This window comes from Limanda limanda, chromosome 12 (assembly GCF_963576545.1).
Source record: "Limanda limanda chromosome 12, fLimLim1.1, whole genome shotgun sequence".
In the NCBI taxonomy this organism is placed as follows: domain Eukaryota; kingdom Metazoa; phylum Chordata; class Actinopteri; order Pleuronectiformes; family Pleuronectidae; genus Limanda; species Limanda limanda.
The window spans coordinates 22,751,144-22,766,178 of record NC_083647.1 but is presented as its reverse complement, the minus strand read 5'-3'; the positions used below and the strand labels follow the sequence as shown (position 1 = coordinate 22,766,178).

At 45.5% G+C, this 15,035-nt stretch overlaps 2 protein-coding genes across 2 annotated transcripts; one reads left to right on the top strand and one right to left on the bottom strand.

Moving 5' to 3' along the window:
- The first annotated feature begins 648 nt into the window (after positions 1-648).
- On the top strand, positions 649-3,186 carry ccdc177 (coiled-coil domain containing 177). Its single transcript, XM_061082088.1, has 2 exons — positions 649-1,261; positions 1,304-3,186. The coding sequence occupies exons 1-2, from the start codon at positions 649-651 to the stop codon at positions 3,184-3,186; spliced, it is 2,496 nt and encodes an 831-aa protein (XP_060938071.1).
- A 3,328-nt stretch (positions 3,187-6,514) lies between these two features.
- On the bottom strand, positions 6,515-14,586 carry plekhd1 (pleckstrin homology domain containing, family D (with coiled-coil domains) member 1). The gene is made up of 13 exons (XM_061083303.1): positions 14,432-14,586; positions 12,837-12,930; positions 12,442-12,531; positions 11,413-11,489; positions 11,230-11,321; positions 11,088-11,140; positions 10,705-10,799; positions 10,535-10,628; positions 9,661-9,878; positions 8,504-8,636; positions 7,941-8,085; positions 7,276-7,419; positions 6,515-6,663 (listed from the first exon to the last, which is right to left on the bottom strand). Exons 1-13 carry the CDS (start codon positions 14,584-14,586, stop codon positions 6,515-6,517), a joined length of 1,539 nt encoding a protein of 512 aa, XP_060939286.1.
- Between the last annotated feature and the right edge of the window lie 449 nt (positions 14,587-15,035).

Below are 15,035 nucleotides of genomic sequence, written 5' to 3'. Positions count from 1 at the left end.
AACACACAATCCGATTCAATCTGTTGGATCAAGAGTCATTTTCATTTTCAATTTAATGTAAATGAATCTATTATTCACATGAGTCTGCAGAGGAGGCTTCTGATGCACAGGAGAAAGGTCCAGGCCTCCCTGCGCCTCCTATAGATCCAACCTGGGATCTGATTTCCATCTTCTCCACTTCTCTTCTTCTCTATCTCTTTATTTCAACTCCCAGTTTTTACTACGTGCTCATGATTTATGGATGTGTTCCGGGCCCTGGTTTGATTTCTAGGTTGATTGTGTGATGTAGAGTGAAAGATATGAGTAATCACATTCCTCTCAGCCCAGTAACTCTGCCAAAAATAGCTCCTCTATTAAAGGACGGTGGTGTTTGTGTTTTTTTATGTCACTTCCCCCGAAGGGGAAATGTCTCATCTGGTGTAAAATCACTGAGTGCATGAATATGAATATGTGCTCATGCATGCGAGCAGACTGAGTTCTGACCCCTCCCCCACACGCTGCATCTCTCGTAAGCCTTGGACTGAATGTTATAATCCTCTAATTGAAACCTCGTCCCACTGTTTGATCCACATGTCCCCCCCCCCCCACAGTGTCCACTCTCACCCCCTCACCACCTCTCCCTCTCTCTTCCCACAGTATCACCCAACCATGGTCGACCCCTCGGAGGCTGAGGAGCCGAACAAGTGTAAAGGTCCACAGCTCCAGACGCCGGCTGTGGCCCCTGAGCCCCCCCGACTGCCGGAAGAAGCCGACGGCACAACGACAGAAGAGGATGGAGATGCTGGTTTCGAGACTCCGCCCACCGGCAGCTCTGAGCCGAGCCCCTGCCACGCTGCGTGCCCGCCGGCGCCGGACGCTGCCTCTCAGGGGGCGTCGCCTCAGCCGCCACAGACTCAGACCGACCCGGCGCCCAAGCTGCACCTGGACCTGTACAACTTCGACTCGCCGGCGGCAGAGGGCAGCCGCTACGTGCTGACCAGCCCCCGCTCCCTGGAGGCGTGTGCTCGCTGTGGGGTCAAACCTGTGGAGATGCTGGCCCGCCCGCTCGGCGACTTCGCCCGAGAGGCGCCCGGACGCTCCATGCGCGTCGCGGCAGGGATGTTTGAGGTCTACGAGAGGGACCGGCACGCCAAACTGAGGCAGTGCCGGGAGGAGAGGGAGAGGATCGTCCGGGAGGAGAAGAGACGGATTCACCAGGCGACCGTCAACGGCAGCAGCAGCGTGTCCTCCTCCTCTCTGGATAAATCCTCCTCTGGCTCCGGTCAGCCTCCTAAATCTGGGTCTGCCGTGACCTCCGGCTCAGCCCTGGATGCTGGCGCCTCCTCCAGAGCATCAGGTCCAACCTCCAAACCAGGTCCAGATGTTTTATCTAAAGCCTCCAGTCATAGCACCCCCCCTAAACATGCCCAAGCAAAGTCTCCTCAAACGTCAAAAAATGGTTCTACTCCATCATCCAAGAGTTTCCAAGGATCTGCCAAACTTCCTTCGTCCTCCTCAGCCGGACAAGTGAAAACCGCGCGGCCTCTCTCGTCCGGTCCTCCACCTGTAGTCAGGAAGTCCTCCGGTGGTAAATCCTCAAACACTTTCCCCAGATCAACACCGAAACCGCCTTCTTTCCCCAGAGCCAACTCCACGCTATCATCCTCGGTGTCAAAGCCTGCAGGTCAGAGCTCTGGGGCGCCCCCTAATGGTGTAACAGGAGCAGCGTTCTCTCAGCACAACGGACATCTTGCATCTCCAGCCAAGGGGAAGGTCAAAAGCCATTCGATGGAGTCCTTACAGCGAAAGATGGATCCTGTCTGCTGCTCCACCTCCACCACCACCACCAACACCACCACCACCACATGCACCTCCTCAGAGTCCGGGGCTTCCTCCTCTTACAGTTGGGATGGAGCACGAGATCACTGGGCGAAGTTCTCCAGCCCCCGAGCTCGCACCATGGCGACCTTCAACTCCCTGATGGGTCGCAGCCTCAGCCTGGGCGACCTGAGCCACTCTCTGCAGACCACACAGAAGGTGGAGCGCATCGTGAGGGAGGTGGGGCGCCGAGGCCTGAAGGCCGTGTCCGAGCGCGACCGCAAGATCGCCGCCTTGATGCTCGCCAGATATCAGGAGGAGGACATCATGAGCCAGACGCGCTACGTGGCTCATCTCCAGTGGGACAGCGAGCGCCGGATGGACGAGCTGCGGCGGGAGCAGGAGGACCGAGAGAAGCAGCGTGCCGTGCTCCAGTGCCAGCGGGTGTGGCAGACACAGGTGTCCATCCGCCAGCGAAGACTGAGCCAGCAGGAACGCCAGTCGTCAGCCGCCAAGATGCGCCAGGCCGAGGAGAGCGAGGAGCGCTGGAGGGAGCTGGCGGAGCAGCAGGAGCGCAGCCGCCTGCTGAGGCTGCAGCAGGCGTCTCGGGAGGGGAAGCATAAGAAAGTTCTACAGGAGCAGAACCTGAAGGCGCTGGAGGAGGAGAGGGCGGCCATGCTGGAGCAGGAGAGGCTGCTGCTGAAGGAGAAGCTCACCATGGCCGAGCTGAAGAGGCAAGAGAAGGAGCACCAGGCCCAGGAGGAGAGACTGGGTCTGAACAAGGCAGAGAAGAGACGTCACGCCGCCCTGATACAGGAAATCGCTCGGCGGGAACAGGAGGAGAGGGAGGAGGCGAGGCGGGCGGCGGACGAGAAGCTCAGCCGCTCCCTGGAGAATTACGAACAGATAGTGGAGCGTCGGGGGCAGGAGCTGAAGGAGAAGGCCAAGCGTGAGGAGAAGCAGATCCAGAAAGCACGCAAGGCTGCAGAGAAGCGTGAGCTGCAGCAGCAGCAGCAGCTGGAGGCGCGGGCGAAGGAGGCGGAGAAGCGAGCGCAGCAGGCGTCGCTCGTGGCCGAGGAGAAGGCCAAGGAGAAGGCTCAGCGCGCCACGCAGAGCCGCCAGGAGAAGGAGCGCCTCCAGAAGCTCAACAGGCAGCGCGTGGCGGAGGAGGAGAAGCAGAGGCGCACGGAGCTGCTGCAGTCCATCGAGAGGAAGCTGGAGAAGAGCGAGCAGATCTTCCGGGAGAAGAGGGCGGTGCTGGAGAGCGCTCGCTCCGTGGCCCGGGCCTCCTTCCACGTGAGGGACAAAGTGCGGGAGGAGACCAACATGCGTACGTTTGATAAGATGAACCTGGAAGCTCAGCTGAAAGCCTGCATGGGCGAGAAGTAAAACCCAGCGGCGTGAACTCTCTGCTCCTGTGCTTGTCTCTTGCCTTCGTTATGACCCTCATCACCCAACAGCTTTACCCTCCTCCTCCTCCTCCTCCTCACCACAGTGTTACTTTGTCCTGACATATCTTTACCCATCAGCGGCTTTGATTATTTTTATCCCATCAAAGCAAACCAAATCATTTTGTATCATGGATGAAATGAGACCTAGCACACCTAGCATATCTCCAGCTGTTATACAGTGAAGCGACTCTAGAGCCTGTGTGGGAACCCAGTAGACTTCATGTGAGACGAGAGTGCACAGACTCTCTCTCTCTCTCTGTTTCTCTTCGCTCTCTACTTTGTCTCTCAGCGACCGACTGATGAAAAGAATCATTGTTCACCAGGAAGCACAAGTCCATGACAACTGCAGGGGCTTTTAAGGAAGCACTCCTGTGAGGGGGAATCAAGCCGAAGAAGAAATCAAAAGCAGAAGAAAGATGGTTCCAGAGCCCTGAAGCAACAATGAGGGATCCGTTTTTTTTATACATAAGAAATGAATAAAGCCCCATGTTCGACAATCCAGCACAGGAAGTCCGTGTGCACGAGCATCAGAGGACAGTGGAGCCACTCTTCCTCCCTCTCATCTTCGTCAAGAGCTAAAAATAAACAGTGAATTGCTTCGAGAGACGACTTCCTCTTCACTCTGCTCCAGTGGATCAGACACCAGCAGCTGACTGGCGTCCGTACCAAGGTCAACAGGTACCAGTGGTTATTTCCTTTACTGGTTATGTAATGTCTGATGTGTTGTTACGCTGCCGTGGCCTTCAGTGCACAAAGTGGAAATACAGAGAGATGGAGAGACAGGCAGGCAGGCAGACAGACAGAGAGACAGACACATGGATGAACCAGACACCTAACCCCTGGAACCACCGGGTGTCGCCGGCCCAGGGGCAGAAGAAAACACTCCCTAACAAACACTCAAGCCGAGTTTAACAGAGCTCTGGCTGCACTAATCCTACAATCTCTCAGATTGAAAAAAAAAAAGAGGGCGATGCACCCTGTGATGGAGCTGTTGCCATGGCGATAGAGATGGGCTAGAGCAGCAGGAGGTGGATGAGACTGCGTGGGAATATTAGACGACTGCCTGTGGGGAGCTGGATGTGTGTGGCAGCTCCTTCTGTTTCGTTAGAGTTATAGAGAGAAGGTTTGTTAGATTAACGTCAGTGAAAGGCTGAGAAGTGACCACAGCGCCTGACCCACATGTGACCAGGAAGTAGAACGAGTGTGTCTGGACTCCTGCTGAGCACCGAAGGAAAAGCCAGAATGAATTTGACATTTTGTAGCATTAGCGTAGCAGAGCAGCGGCTTACGGCTCCGGCTGAGCCACACGGCTGCCGGAGGATAATCAAGAGGAGGTGACGTAAGGGTGGAGGGCGAGAGGCAGCTCGTGATGTCAGGTCACATGAACACACAGGATCAGGAAACAACTTGTACACAAGTACGATTCTAAACTAAAACATGACGTCACCATGACTTGTGACATTTCACTAAATTCTCAGTGGGTTCAAGTTTTAAAGCTTTTTGAAATCTCACTATCATATGAGATAATATGTCATATTTTGTGTCATAATCAATACTGATGCATTTTGTGTGATACTATATTTTACATCGTGAAGAAATGACATCATGAGCAATTAAAATGTCTTTATTTTTTTTTTATTTCTTTAAATGTATTGTTCTAGAAGCCGTTAACTACCAAACAGGAGGTCAAGATAAAGTGTTTCCCATTTAAATGTGACCTAAACAGAATTCTGTCTTGTTCTGTGCTGCAGGTCCTGGTCATGTGACCTTGGACCCCCTCCTCCTCCCTCCCTCCCTCCCTCCCTCCCCCCAGCTGAACGTCTCTCCTCCTCCGGCGGATCCACATCCAAGTTTTTTCTACTCTACCAGTATCAGTGCCATTTATCGTGCTGCTAACGACGGGACGTGAATGAGCCGACGGCCTTTTACCTGCAGAAATTAAGAGACTTTTCACAAGGTTCAAACAAAGCTTTATTAGCATCAAGCATGTTGCTCAGTCCTTTCAGTGACCCTCTTACTTTCCTCCTCCATCGTTCTGCTGTCAGGTCGCTTCACATCTGTACATTGTCATCATCTGCTTGCTTCTGTTAAATTACATTGAGTTGCTTCGACAGTAACAGATTTTCATATGTAGCAATAATGAAACGGTTTGAGATCATTGTTGTCATGAACGCTCTGTTAACTCACATCTGGACAAACGAGAAGAATAAAAACAAACATTTTTCGAGATGGACGTGCATCATCTTTTCTATCTGCTAATGAACCTGTAAATATTTTATAATATTTTATACTTTAACTGATTTTATATTCGCCTGAAAACTCAGAAATTGCATTTTAGAAAGTGATGTAAAATCTAGAAAGTGAAGGTACAAGTCTACAGTCACACAGACGACTGTTGTTAAAACACCAGTGAGGTCTCTACACTATCATCTCTTCATCTGCTACAACGTGTTTCACGTCAGGTAACTTCTTTACACCAGATCAGGTCATTTGATCTTGTTTTACTGCAGTGAAACTTCAGTTTGTACCTAAACATTTTCATTTTCTCTCACTCAAATATTGAACACGTTAGCTGTTAAAATTCTCTAAATGAAACCATCTGAGAAGTTTAGAGGGTAAATCTCTTTACATGTTCTTCAAATAAGTCGTGGCTTCATGTTTAAGTACCTCAAAAATATATACAAGTACAATACCAGAGTAAATATACTCGGTTAAGTGTTATTCACTTGTTTGATGACATTTTTCAGTAAAACAGTTTCATGGACGACAGAACAACAGGAACTAAAAATCAGTTCTTTGACTTTTGGTTTTTCAAAAAGTGAAAGAACTGATGGGTAAAAATTATTTGATGTTTATTTATGTCACAGACAAAGTTAGAATTTGTAGTCAGACTCCTGATGACGTAAAAGATGAAACGTTTTTTTATTATTAAATAGTTTTTCACAGCCTCCTTGGTTTTAAATAGCTTAAGGCTTCACTCACATGTCTTTGTTTGAAAACTCATCGACTCTGCTACAGAAACGTCTTCCGTCCACATGACTCTGGATTGAAAGATTCTGTGCTTCTGTCCATGAAGTGTTTTTACAAACTGAATATCAGGTTTATTTTGATTCACTCAGTAGAATTTGTTATAGCTTTGGATCAAACTGATTTCTGTGTGTTCCTCTGTGTGATGGGGGGGTGGGGGATGAGGTTCTCTACTTCACTGACTGTGAGGTGGTAAAGCTCGGGACCTTCTCTCCTGCTGTTCCTCCCTCTCTCTCCTCTCAGGTGTTTGAGGCGTCCTTGCGAGTGATGATCTTGTAGACGCTCTGTCGGAAGCTGCTGTCGGTGGTCAGGCGCCGGGCCGTCTCCCTCAGATCCTCCAGGCTGCCGCCGTCAGCGCTGGTGACGGCAAACGACTGCGAGTGTTTCACTGCAGAGAGACACCGAGGATTTAGGACTCGAACAGGAAGCTCATTGAATAACATCTAATAACTCACTAATAACTCCAAGCTGTTGGATTTAACACATAGATCACATGAGTGCAGAGACAGAAATTCTTATAATCAATTAGTTGTTTTTTATTTACTGAGCATTAACAACAAACCTTAACTGGTTCCAGTTTTTATCTGGAAATTGAAAATCTTTAGTTTTTAAACTCTTGGTCGGATAAAATACGTAACTTGAAGATATTGGTTTACGTTTCATTCATTAACAATGAATCAATAATAAGAATATCATGAGTTTCAGCTCTATATATTACAAATTGTGTCATTAACACATAACTAGTGTTATTGTGATTCTCAAAATAAAACAAATATACAGTTTGACAAATTAAGTTCAGATTAAACCAGACAAGCTTCAGTCTGATATTTAGCTTCAGGGGCAGAACGAACGTGATTCATACTGACACTGATTCAGTAGTTAACTTGTATGAATGTAAAATAACATGTAAAAGATAATAAAATATGTATTTGAGCTGTAGATGTGAACTCAGATGGTTTCAGTGGGATCAGGTTGTGTTTGCTGTGGTGGTCCCACTCACACCAGTGGCTTCTGGACGCTCTCCTCTGGATGCGGCAGCTCTTGATCCTGCGAGCAGCAGCTTTGTGGAGATACACAGCGTTCTTCATGATCGCTGGGAGCTTCGCCTCGATCTCTGCTGCACAGATACACTCCTCAAAGAACCCTGCACACACACACACACACACACACACAGTGCAGTTACACATCGGATACACATCATATACTAAAGGTGCTGACTGTTTTCTGAAATCTAAACTTGTTGATAACAGTGAACCACTACAATTAAATACTATAATTTTCATCATGATTTAATTACACGGATATGATGAACAGATTGGGATTATTTTCGCTCAATTTAATCACAGACGATCGAATTAAACCAAATTTCTTGTTTTATCTTGATATCATTAACATGTAATACACTTTCTGTCCAGATGGAGGCAGTCACAAGACAGAGTGTGTGTGTGTGTGTGTCTGACTATTCATCTGTTGGAGTAATGGTGCTGATGTACAGGTCAGGTGTGTATTTCATGTATTTGACTGAGATATACTCAAAATAATCTAAATTCAAACCAACACTAGGTGAAACTCTGTCAGACAAATACAAGAAACAACTGGAAACAACTGGAGTTTTCTCTCCATCTGAATCAACAGTCAACGGGTCCCAGTGACGGATGCACTCACTCCTCAGATGAGTCACGTCCCCCATCATCTTCTCGTCTCGCTCTTTGGTTCGTTCCAGTGAGTTCAGGCCTTTCTCCAGATCCTGCAGAGCCGCCTCCGCCTGCTGCAGCTTCTGCTCCAGCTCCACCCGAGACTCGATCTCCACCTGAGACACACACACACACACACACACACACACACACACACACACACACACACACACACACACACACACCGGCAATCAGTCCATGTTATCCATATAATATACTGTAAATAGAAGTTAAAGATGAGTCACTTTTCTGGATCTCTGTGGAAACTTTAGAGGATTTGCTGTTAAACCACTGAAGGAAACTCAGACCTGATTTCTGTTTTCATCTGATGGATCTATATCACATTTCATCTTCTCCACATGTGACAGATTTGTAAATTGTCGCAGTATTAAAGAAAGTGAAAAACAATCCTGTGAAACCATCAATCAGAAGCCTGGAGGATGCTCCATGTGCTGACCTCATGCTGACTCTGACCTCACGCTGACTCTGACCTCATGCTGAGCTGCTGAGTCATGCTGAGTCATGCTGCGTTACCTTGAGCTCGGCCTCAGTCTGCTGTTTGTCCACAGTGAGCTGACAGAGCGACTGCTGCAGCGTCCGGGCCTGAGACGAGTAGAACTCTCTCTCCTGCTGCAGGTCTTGAGCTCGCTGGTCGTTCTCCCTCAGCCTGAAGCACAAGAACAAGCATGAAGCCCGGATTTAAAAACCTTCTACAAACTCCATCAGATTAAAAATTATGCTGATTTGTTGCAGAAATAAGTGATTGTGGAGTTACACACTAACACACAAACACACAGACACACACCTGGGATGTAGATCAAAGGTTAAAACAGCAAACACAGAGAATTGTAGCAAACGTAATTTTGCCACTACTTCAATTTCTACATTCTGTGTATAACTCTTCCTATTTTATTGTTTATTTAATATTTTTTTTAGGGTTAGGGTTAGGGTTAGATTAAAAATTATGCTGATTTGTTGCAGAAATAAGTGATTGTGGAGTTACACACTAACACACAAACACACAGACACTCACCTGTGATGTAGATTCAAGGTTAAAACAGCAAACACAGAGAATTGTAGCAAACATAATTTTGCCACTACTTCAATTTCTATATTCTGCGTATAACTCTTCCTATTTTATTGTTTATTTAATATTTTTTTTTACTGTATTTGTTCTGTTCATGTTCTGCTGTAAAACCCACATTTCCTCCAAGTGGATCAATGAAATATTCAATATGTATATATATATTTAACAGATGTTTATAAGGTTTCTGTTGTAAATAAATATAAATTTGTATTGTAAAATAAACGTGTTTCCTCTAAATAACTTGAATTGAACATTGTAGAAATGAGAAGGAAACAAACTGTACTCTAGCTGTGTGAGTGTTTCTGTATTTGTGTGTAGACACTGCAGCAGCTGATGGAAACACAGAGCTGCACAGTCGATACCTGCTGCCTGTGAGCGGCTGCTGGTCCAGGGATCAATACACATTTCCACAAGTAGTCACATCCTCTGAACCATTAGCAAACACTGCAGCTGGAAACAGCCGAGTTTGACCCTTCGCACGATGAAACACAGTCTGAAGCTCAGAGTTTCTCCGCAGCCGTAGATTCATCGAGTGAATCGATCAGAGTTTCCAGCTGGAGACAAGTTTCACTCTGTGGATGTTAGAACATTCAGAGCCGCTCACTTCTCGTCGGCCTGCTCCTTCTCCTTCAGCAGGAGCTTCATCTGCTCCTCGATGTGTCGCAGGTCCTTCAGCAGATCCACGTCCCCGAGCTCGTCTCCATCCTCAGACGACTTCCTGCAGGAGCTCTCCCCCTCCTCCTCCTCTTTCTCCTCCTCGGCCTGCTCCTGCTCCTTCACCCCCAGGAGCTCCAGGGTTCTCTGCTTCTCCTGAGACAGCTCCTGCCAAACACAAACACCAGACTCTCAGTCCATGATGATCGAGAGGAGCAGAGTGCTGAGTATAGCACATGTTAGATGTCATAAATCAAAGTCCACTTACTGGCTCTGCTGGGAAATGCTCCGGGAAACGCTTCAGTGTAAATGGACCTGGAGTTCAATTTAAAATATTTGTTCTCTTGTTTATGTTTGTTTGTTTATATTTATTTGTTTATTTTATTTTGGTTTTTTTGTTTTGTTTTGTTTGTTTGTTCTGTTTTTATTTCTTTGATTGTTTTGTTTTAAATAAAACAAATGGACTCTACTCCTAAAATCCCTCATTTGTCAACATGTGAAATATTTATTTAAAACTAGTTTTACTCTTAAACAGATTATAAATAATTTATTTCATGTGTACAAAGAAAATGTCACAAGAACAAAAGTTTAAACTTAACAATAAAACTACAGAGAATTAGGCCACAAGAAAAAAAAAAGCTATTTGCATTGAAATATTTTTTGGGGGATTCACATTCATTCACTGACAAACCTGTCGTTAAACAGGATTTGAGCCCGATGGCTTTATAAGCTGATATTAAACAGATGAATCAGGATCTGGGTCTAAATCAACCTTCACAGAAGCTGCAGGAGAATCTGTGGAACTTTGATTTTTGTTTTCATACCTCGATGGATTTCTGCAGCATCACAGTCAAGCTGCTCAGCTCCTCCTTCTCGCTCTCGACTCCCTTCAGGGACTGAGTGGTTCCGTCCAGGTCTCTGTAAACACAACCGGTTAATTCACAGGTTGGACTGACGCTGCTGAACGTTACGGGACAAGAGGAGAGTTCTTTACTGTTTGATTTGCTCCTGTTCGGACTTCAGCTCCAGAACCACCTCCTCAAACTTCATCTTCTCCTCCTCCAGCACCTGGTTGAGACGCTCCAGCTCCTGCACATGAAGAAACACATTCAGTGTCATCACAGACAAACTGAACGATAAACTCAAATACTAGATCTGTCTCTGCAGGAGAAAAGTGAAAAAATCCTTTATTCTAATAAGTGAATCTTGAAAAGTCGATTCAGTTTCTAATAAAACTGATATAATCGATTAATCTAATCTAAAGTTCACTTAAAAATACAATTTATAATCCTTTTATTGTTCTCCTTCAAAAACATCTATGGAGCACAAATTAAACCCATGTTGCTGTTGTTGTTGTTGTGAGTAAACATGTCTCACCTCTGTCTGCGCCCTCTGTTGACTGAGCTCCTCAGTTTCTTCCATCAGTTTATCTGGAGAAAGGAAACAGTGAGAGACAGTTTCTCACAAACAGCTTCATGGTGGTTCATCTTTCTGAAGAGCTCAGATCCTCCATGTTTACCCAGATACTCCTGCTTCTCCTTGGCCAGCTGCAGCCCCTGAGCCTCCAGACTCTCGATCATGGCCTCGCCCAGCTGAGAGTTCTTCCACGTGCTGGGGGGGGGAACCGATCAGAAACCGATTAGTGACAAACTGTTGCTTCAGAAGTTCAGGATAACTAACAGTTTTCTGTCACATCACTCACACTTTGCCCGACTCCTGGAGCATCTCCATCCACTGGAGCTGCTCCTCCTCGGACTCTGCAGCCAGGACGATGGTTCCCTGAGGAGCAGAGGAGCAAATCGTCTCGTCAACAATGAGCCGGGGCCGAGGAAATAAAGATGATGCAACTCGCTCGTGTCTCAGTGACCTCGGTTTGTTCTGTTTGTGTCTGGATCAGTCGGGTTCTTCCAATGTTACTATTATGAAAGAAGAATTAAGAAAGTTCTGCTCAGCTCAACAGATGAACTTCTCTAACTACTCTAACTACTCTTACTAGTCTAACTACTCTAACTACTCTAACGACTCTTACTAGTCTAACTACTCTAACTACTCTAACCACTCTAACTACTAACTACTTACTACTAACTACTAACTACTAACTACTCTAACTACTCGAACTACTCTAACTACTCTTACTACTCTAACTACTTTAACTTCTCTAACTACTCTAACTACTCCAACTACTTACTACTCTAACTACTAACTACTACTACTCAGAATTTCAAGAAGTTAGTTGTTAGTTTGTGTGTAGTCCTGCTGACAGCCACACAAACATATGTTTTGCTCAGCTCAACAGATGAACTACTCTAACTACTCTTACTACTCTAACTACTTTAACTACTCTTACTACTCTAACTTATCTAACTACTCTAACAACTCTAACTACTAACTACTAACTACTAACCTCTAACTAATCTTACTATTCTAGCTACTTTAACTACTCTAACTACTCTAACTACTTACTTCTCTAACTACTCTAACTACTAACTACTACTACTCAGAATTTCGAGAAACTCGTTTTGTTAGTTTTTGTCTAGTCCTGCTGACAGTCACACAAACATATGGTCTGTATTTTTTTATATTTACTCCAGAACCTCCTTGGTGAAGGTAACTTTGTGTATTTATCACACGTCGCCTTCTTTGTGTTTATTTGTGTGTATCTGTTGTGTGTCTGCAGCTGCACGTCTGTGTTAAACTTGTCCTGTGAACAATGAGGAGACGAGGTTATTACAGTGAAATCCTCCAGGTTGATGACGATGGCAAACGGCATCCCCATGTTTTCATTAGCCGACACCACACATCCTCCCAGAGGGATCACGCCCTGAGACACAAACACATCACACATACCATAATAAAATATATCATATCATATATCATCTCAATATGAGTCTGGATTATTACACCAGGTACAATATCTGAGTTATAACAGCAAGAAAAAAGCTTTTTCATCTTTTCAAATTATAACCAAACCCACTTGTTGAGGTGCATTTAAGAAAACTTGTCTTATTAATAAAATGGGCAAAAAAAACAGTAATGTTAATATCTAAATATTTTAAATGTAAATATTCAAATTTTCCTTCTCCTTCACCGAACAGTGTCAGTGTGGTGGAGGATGCAGCCGCTCACCTTTGGGTGGATGTTGAAGTATCTGTTGCTGTCGAAGCTTTTCTTCTCGCTCTCGGCGTAGTAGAGCAGGAAACTGTCCTTGATGATGAAGAACCTGTGAACCGAGGAAGAGGAGGAAGCAGCAGTGAGTCAGACCTGAGGAGTCGAGAGGAACAAATGTCTATAATACCATATAGATATTCTAATTAAATATAATTGATTTATATATTCCAACAAAGTCTGTTTTCTCTTTATTCTAAACTCTCAACATTAAGTGTCTTTAAGTGGTTCTAAATAAAAAAGATAAAAAAGTCACAGTTTGAGTTATCTCGTCTGTGTTTGGTTCAAATAAAAAGTCGCCTGCACAGTTGATCCTGTGAATAAGTTGTTTATGTATTAACTGTATCTACTTCTGTTGAAGCTTCAGATGGTTTCTGTCGTTTTCACTGATTTCGACTGATTTCGTATTTTCTGTGTGAAACTGTTGGACTGTACCTTTAAATTTGTTTAAAGCAACACTGTAGGTAACTTTAACTGAGGATCAGCGCCCCCTGCTGCCACACCTGGTGTCTGTCGAGCTCTGACAGAAGAGCCCCACTCACGGAACAGTGAATATTACCCATGATCCTCAGCTTCCACCAAACTCTGCTTAAAATTCCTCATATTTTATAAGTTTCCTACTGAATATTGGAGAAAAACTAAGTCTTTTTAACGGATCTACAGTTCGGTTTCACTCTTCAACCTGCTGAAGCTGATTGTGACAGTTGAATTCTCACAGGAGATCGAACCCAATCACCAGAGTTACAGAGAACAGAGGTTCAGGGAATGAAAGAGGAAACATTCTCACTCACTCAACCATCAAACTCAACTAGAAGCTGATTTATTGAGGTTTGTCTCCATCATGACACTGGATCGATTTTAATCTGGTGACGAAAACTAAATTCCCAAACCCGCTGAGTCTCTGTTTTGGCAGATTCAAATTCTTTTGACCTTTATGACGGAAGCGAAGGTCACATGACTGTGCTGCAAATGGATTCTCTGGATCCCCACCCCCCGGTATTGTTATTTGAACTGTTATGTAAACTAAGAGCATTATCGTGACATAAGGAACCAATCCAGGCACTTTACCATCCAAATATATTCTCTCAGGATCCAGTGAGGCCAGGGAAACGTCTGAGCACTGGTTGATCCTCTCGTTACATAAAACAATCCGCTCATACACTCGTCAACAGTCTGGCTTTAAAACCCAGCAGGGAGAGAGGTTCATAATTCAACGAGAGGAAAACATTGAGCAAAGGCATTTTAAACTGTGGCTGGAAAAGCAAATGAAAATGAAATAAAGATTCTTCACAATGTGTCAATAAATGGTCAATTTGTTGTTGAATATGTTACAAACTTGAGGCGTTGATCTGTGAATATTAATGTTTTTATTGCCGTTCAGAGGAAAGTAAGTTTTTAAAACTAAATAAAAATGTGATTTCCTCTAAACTTGCCCCAGAGTCCGACCATCAACTTTCTATGGAAGCAGGGCAGTAGCTGCACCAACATGAAGCTCTTTGTGGAGTTAGAAGATAAAATATATATAAAAATGACCTCAGACAGAAATGGAACCTCACCTGCGGGACCACTTTGCCGACGGGCGTCCGAAGGGCCTCTTCCACAGGACGCCATGCAGCTGCACTTTGGTGCTGATGTCCAGCCGCTCGCTGTCCGACTGCTCCATGGACGTCCAGGGCGAGAGCAGAGAGCTTCTGGACGAGGACGAGAACATGCTCTCTGACAGTAGCTCGCCCTGGGAGGTGGAGCGACACGGGAAATATCAATAGAAAAATAAAAGCAGAATAGTCAATCAATGACAATTAGCCCAATAACACCCGATGGCACACACACACACAGAGACACACACACACACACACACAGTGGATGTGCAGCTTCAATACAAAGCTGGAAAAGTAGCAAACAAATTCCAATAACTCAGCTGGGTGGAAAGATGCAGCTGCCAATAAGCTGATCGGCTGGAGGCAGACTGACGGCAGAGACCAGAGGAAAGCAGGGATGGATGGAGAGAGGGAGAGGAGAGGAGAGGAGAGGAGGAGGGGGGGTACAGGGAGGTGATGGGTGAGGGAAATCTGAACCCAGTCGATACGTCCAGGCCGGTAAAAGCTGTTATTAACATACTGTCGTCACAGGAAAGGTCTCCAGCTCCTGGCAGCTCTCTGG

Excerpts from the sequence above, each read along its gene's own strand:
- ccdc177 (XM_061082088.1), top strand. The coding sequence starts at position 649 with ATGGTCGACCCCTCGGAGGCTGAGGAGCCGAACAAGTGTAAAGGTCCA. Across the intron at positions 1,262-1,303 it reads TAAATCCTCCTCTGGCTCCG|CCCTGGATGCTGGCGCCTCC; the intron begins GTCAGCCTCCTA and ends CCTCCGGCTCAG.
- plekhd1 (XM_061083303.1), bottom strand. The coding sequence starts at position 14,586 with ATGTTCTCGTCCTCGTCCAGAAGCTCTCTGCTCTCGCCCTGGACGTCC. Across the intron at positions 9,879-10,534 it reads TGCTGCAGAAATCCATCGAG|GAGCTGTCTCAGGAGAAGCA; the intron begins GTATGAAAACAA and ends TGTGTTTGGCAG. Across the intron at positions 8,086-8,503 it reads AGACTGAGGCCGAGCTCAAG|GTGGAGATCGAGTCTCGGGT; the intron begins GTAACGCAGCAT and ends TGTGTGTCTCAG.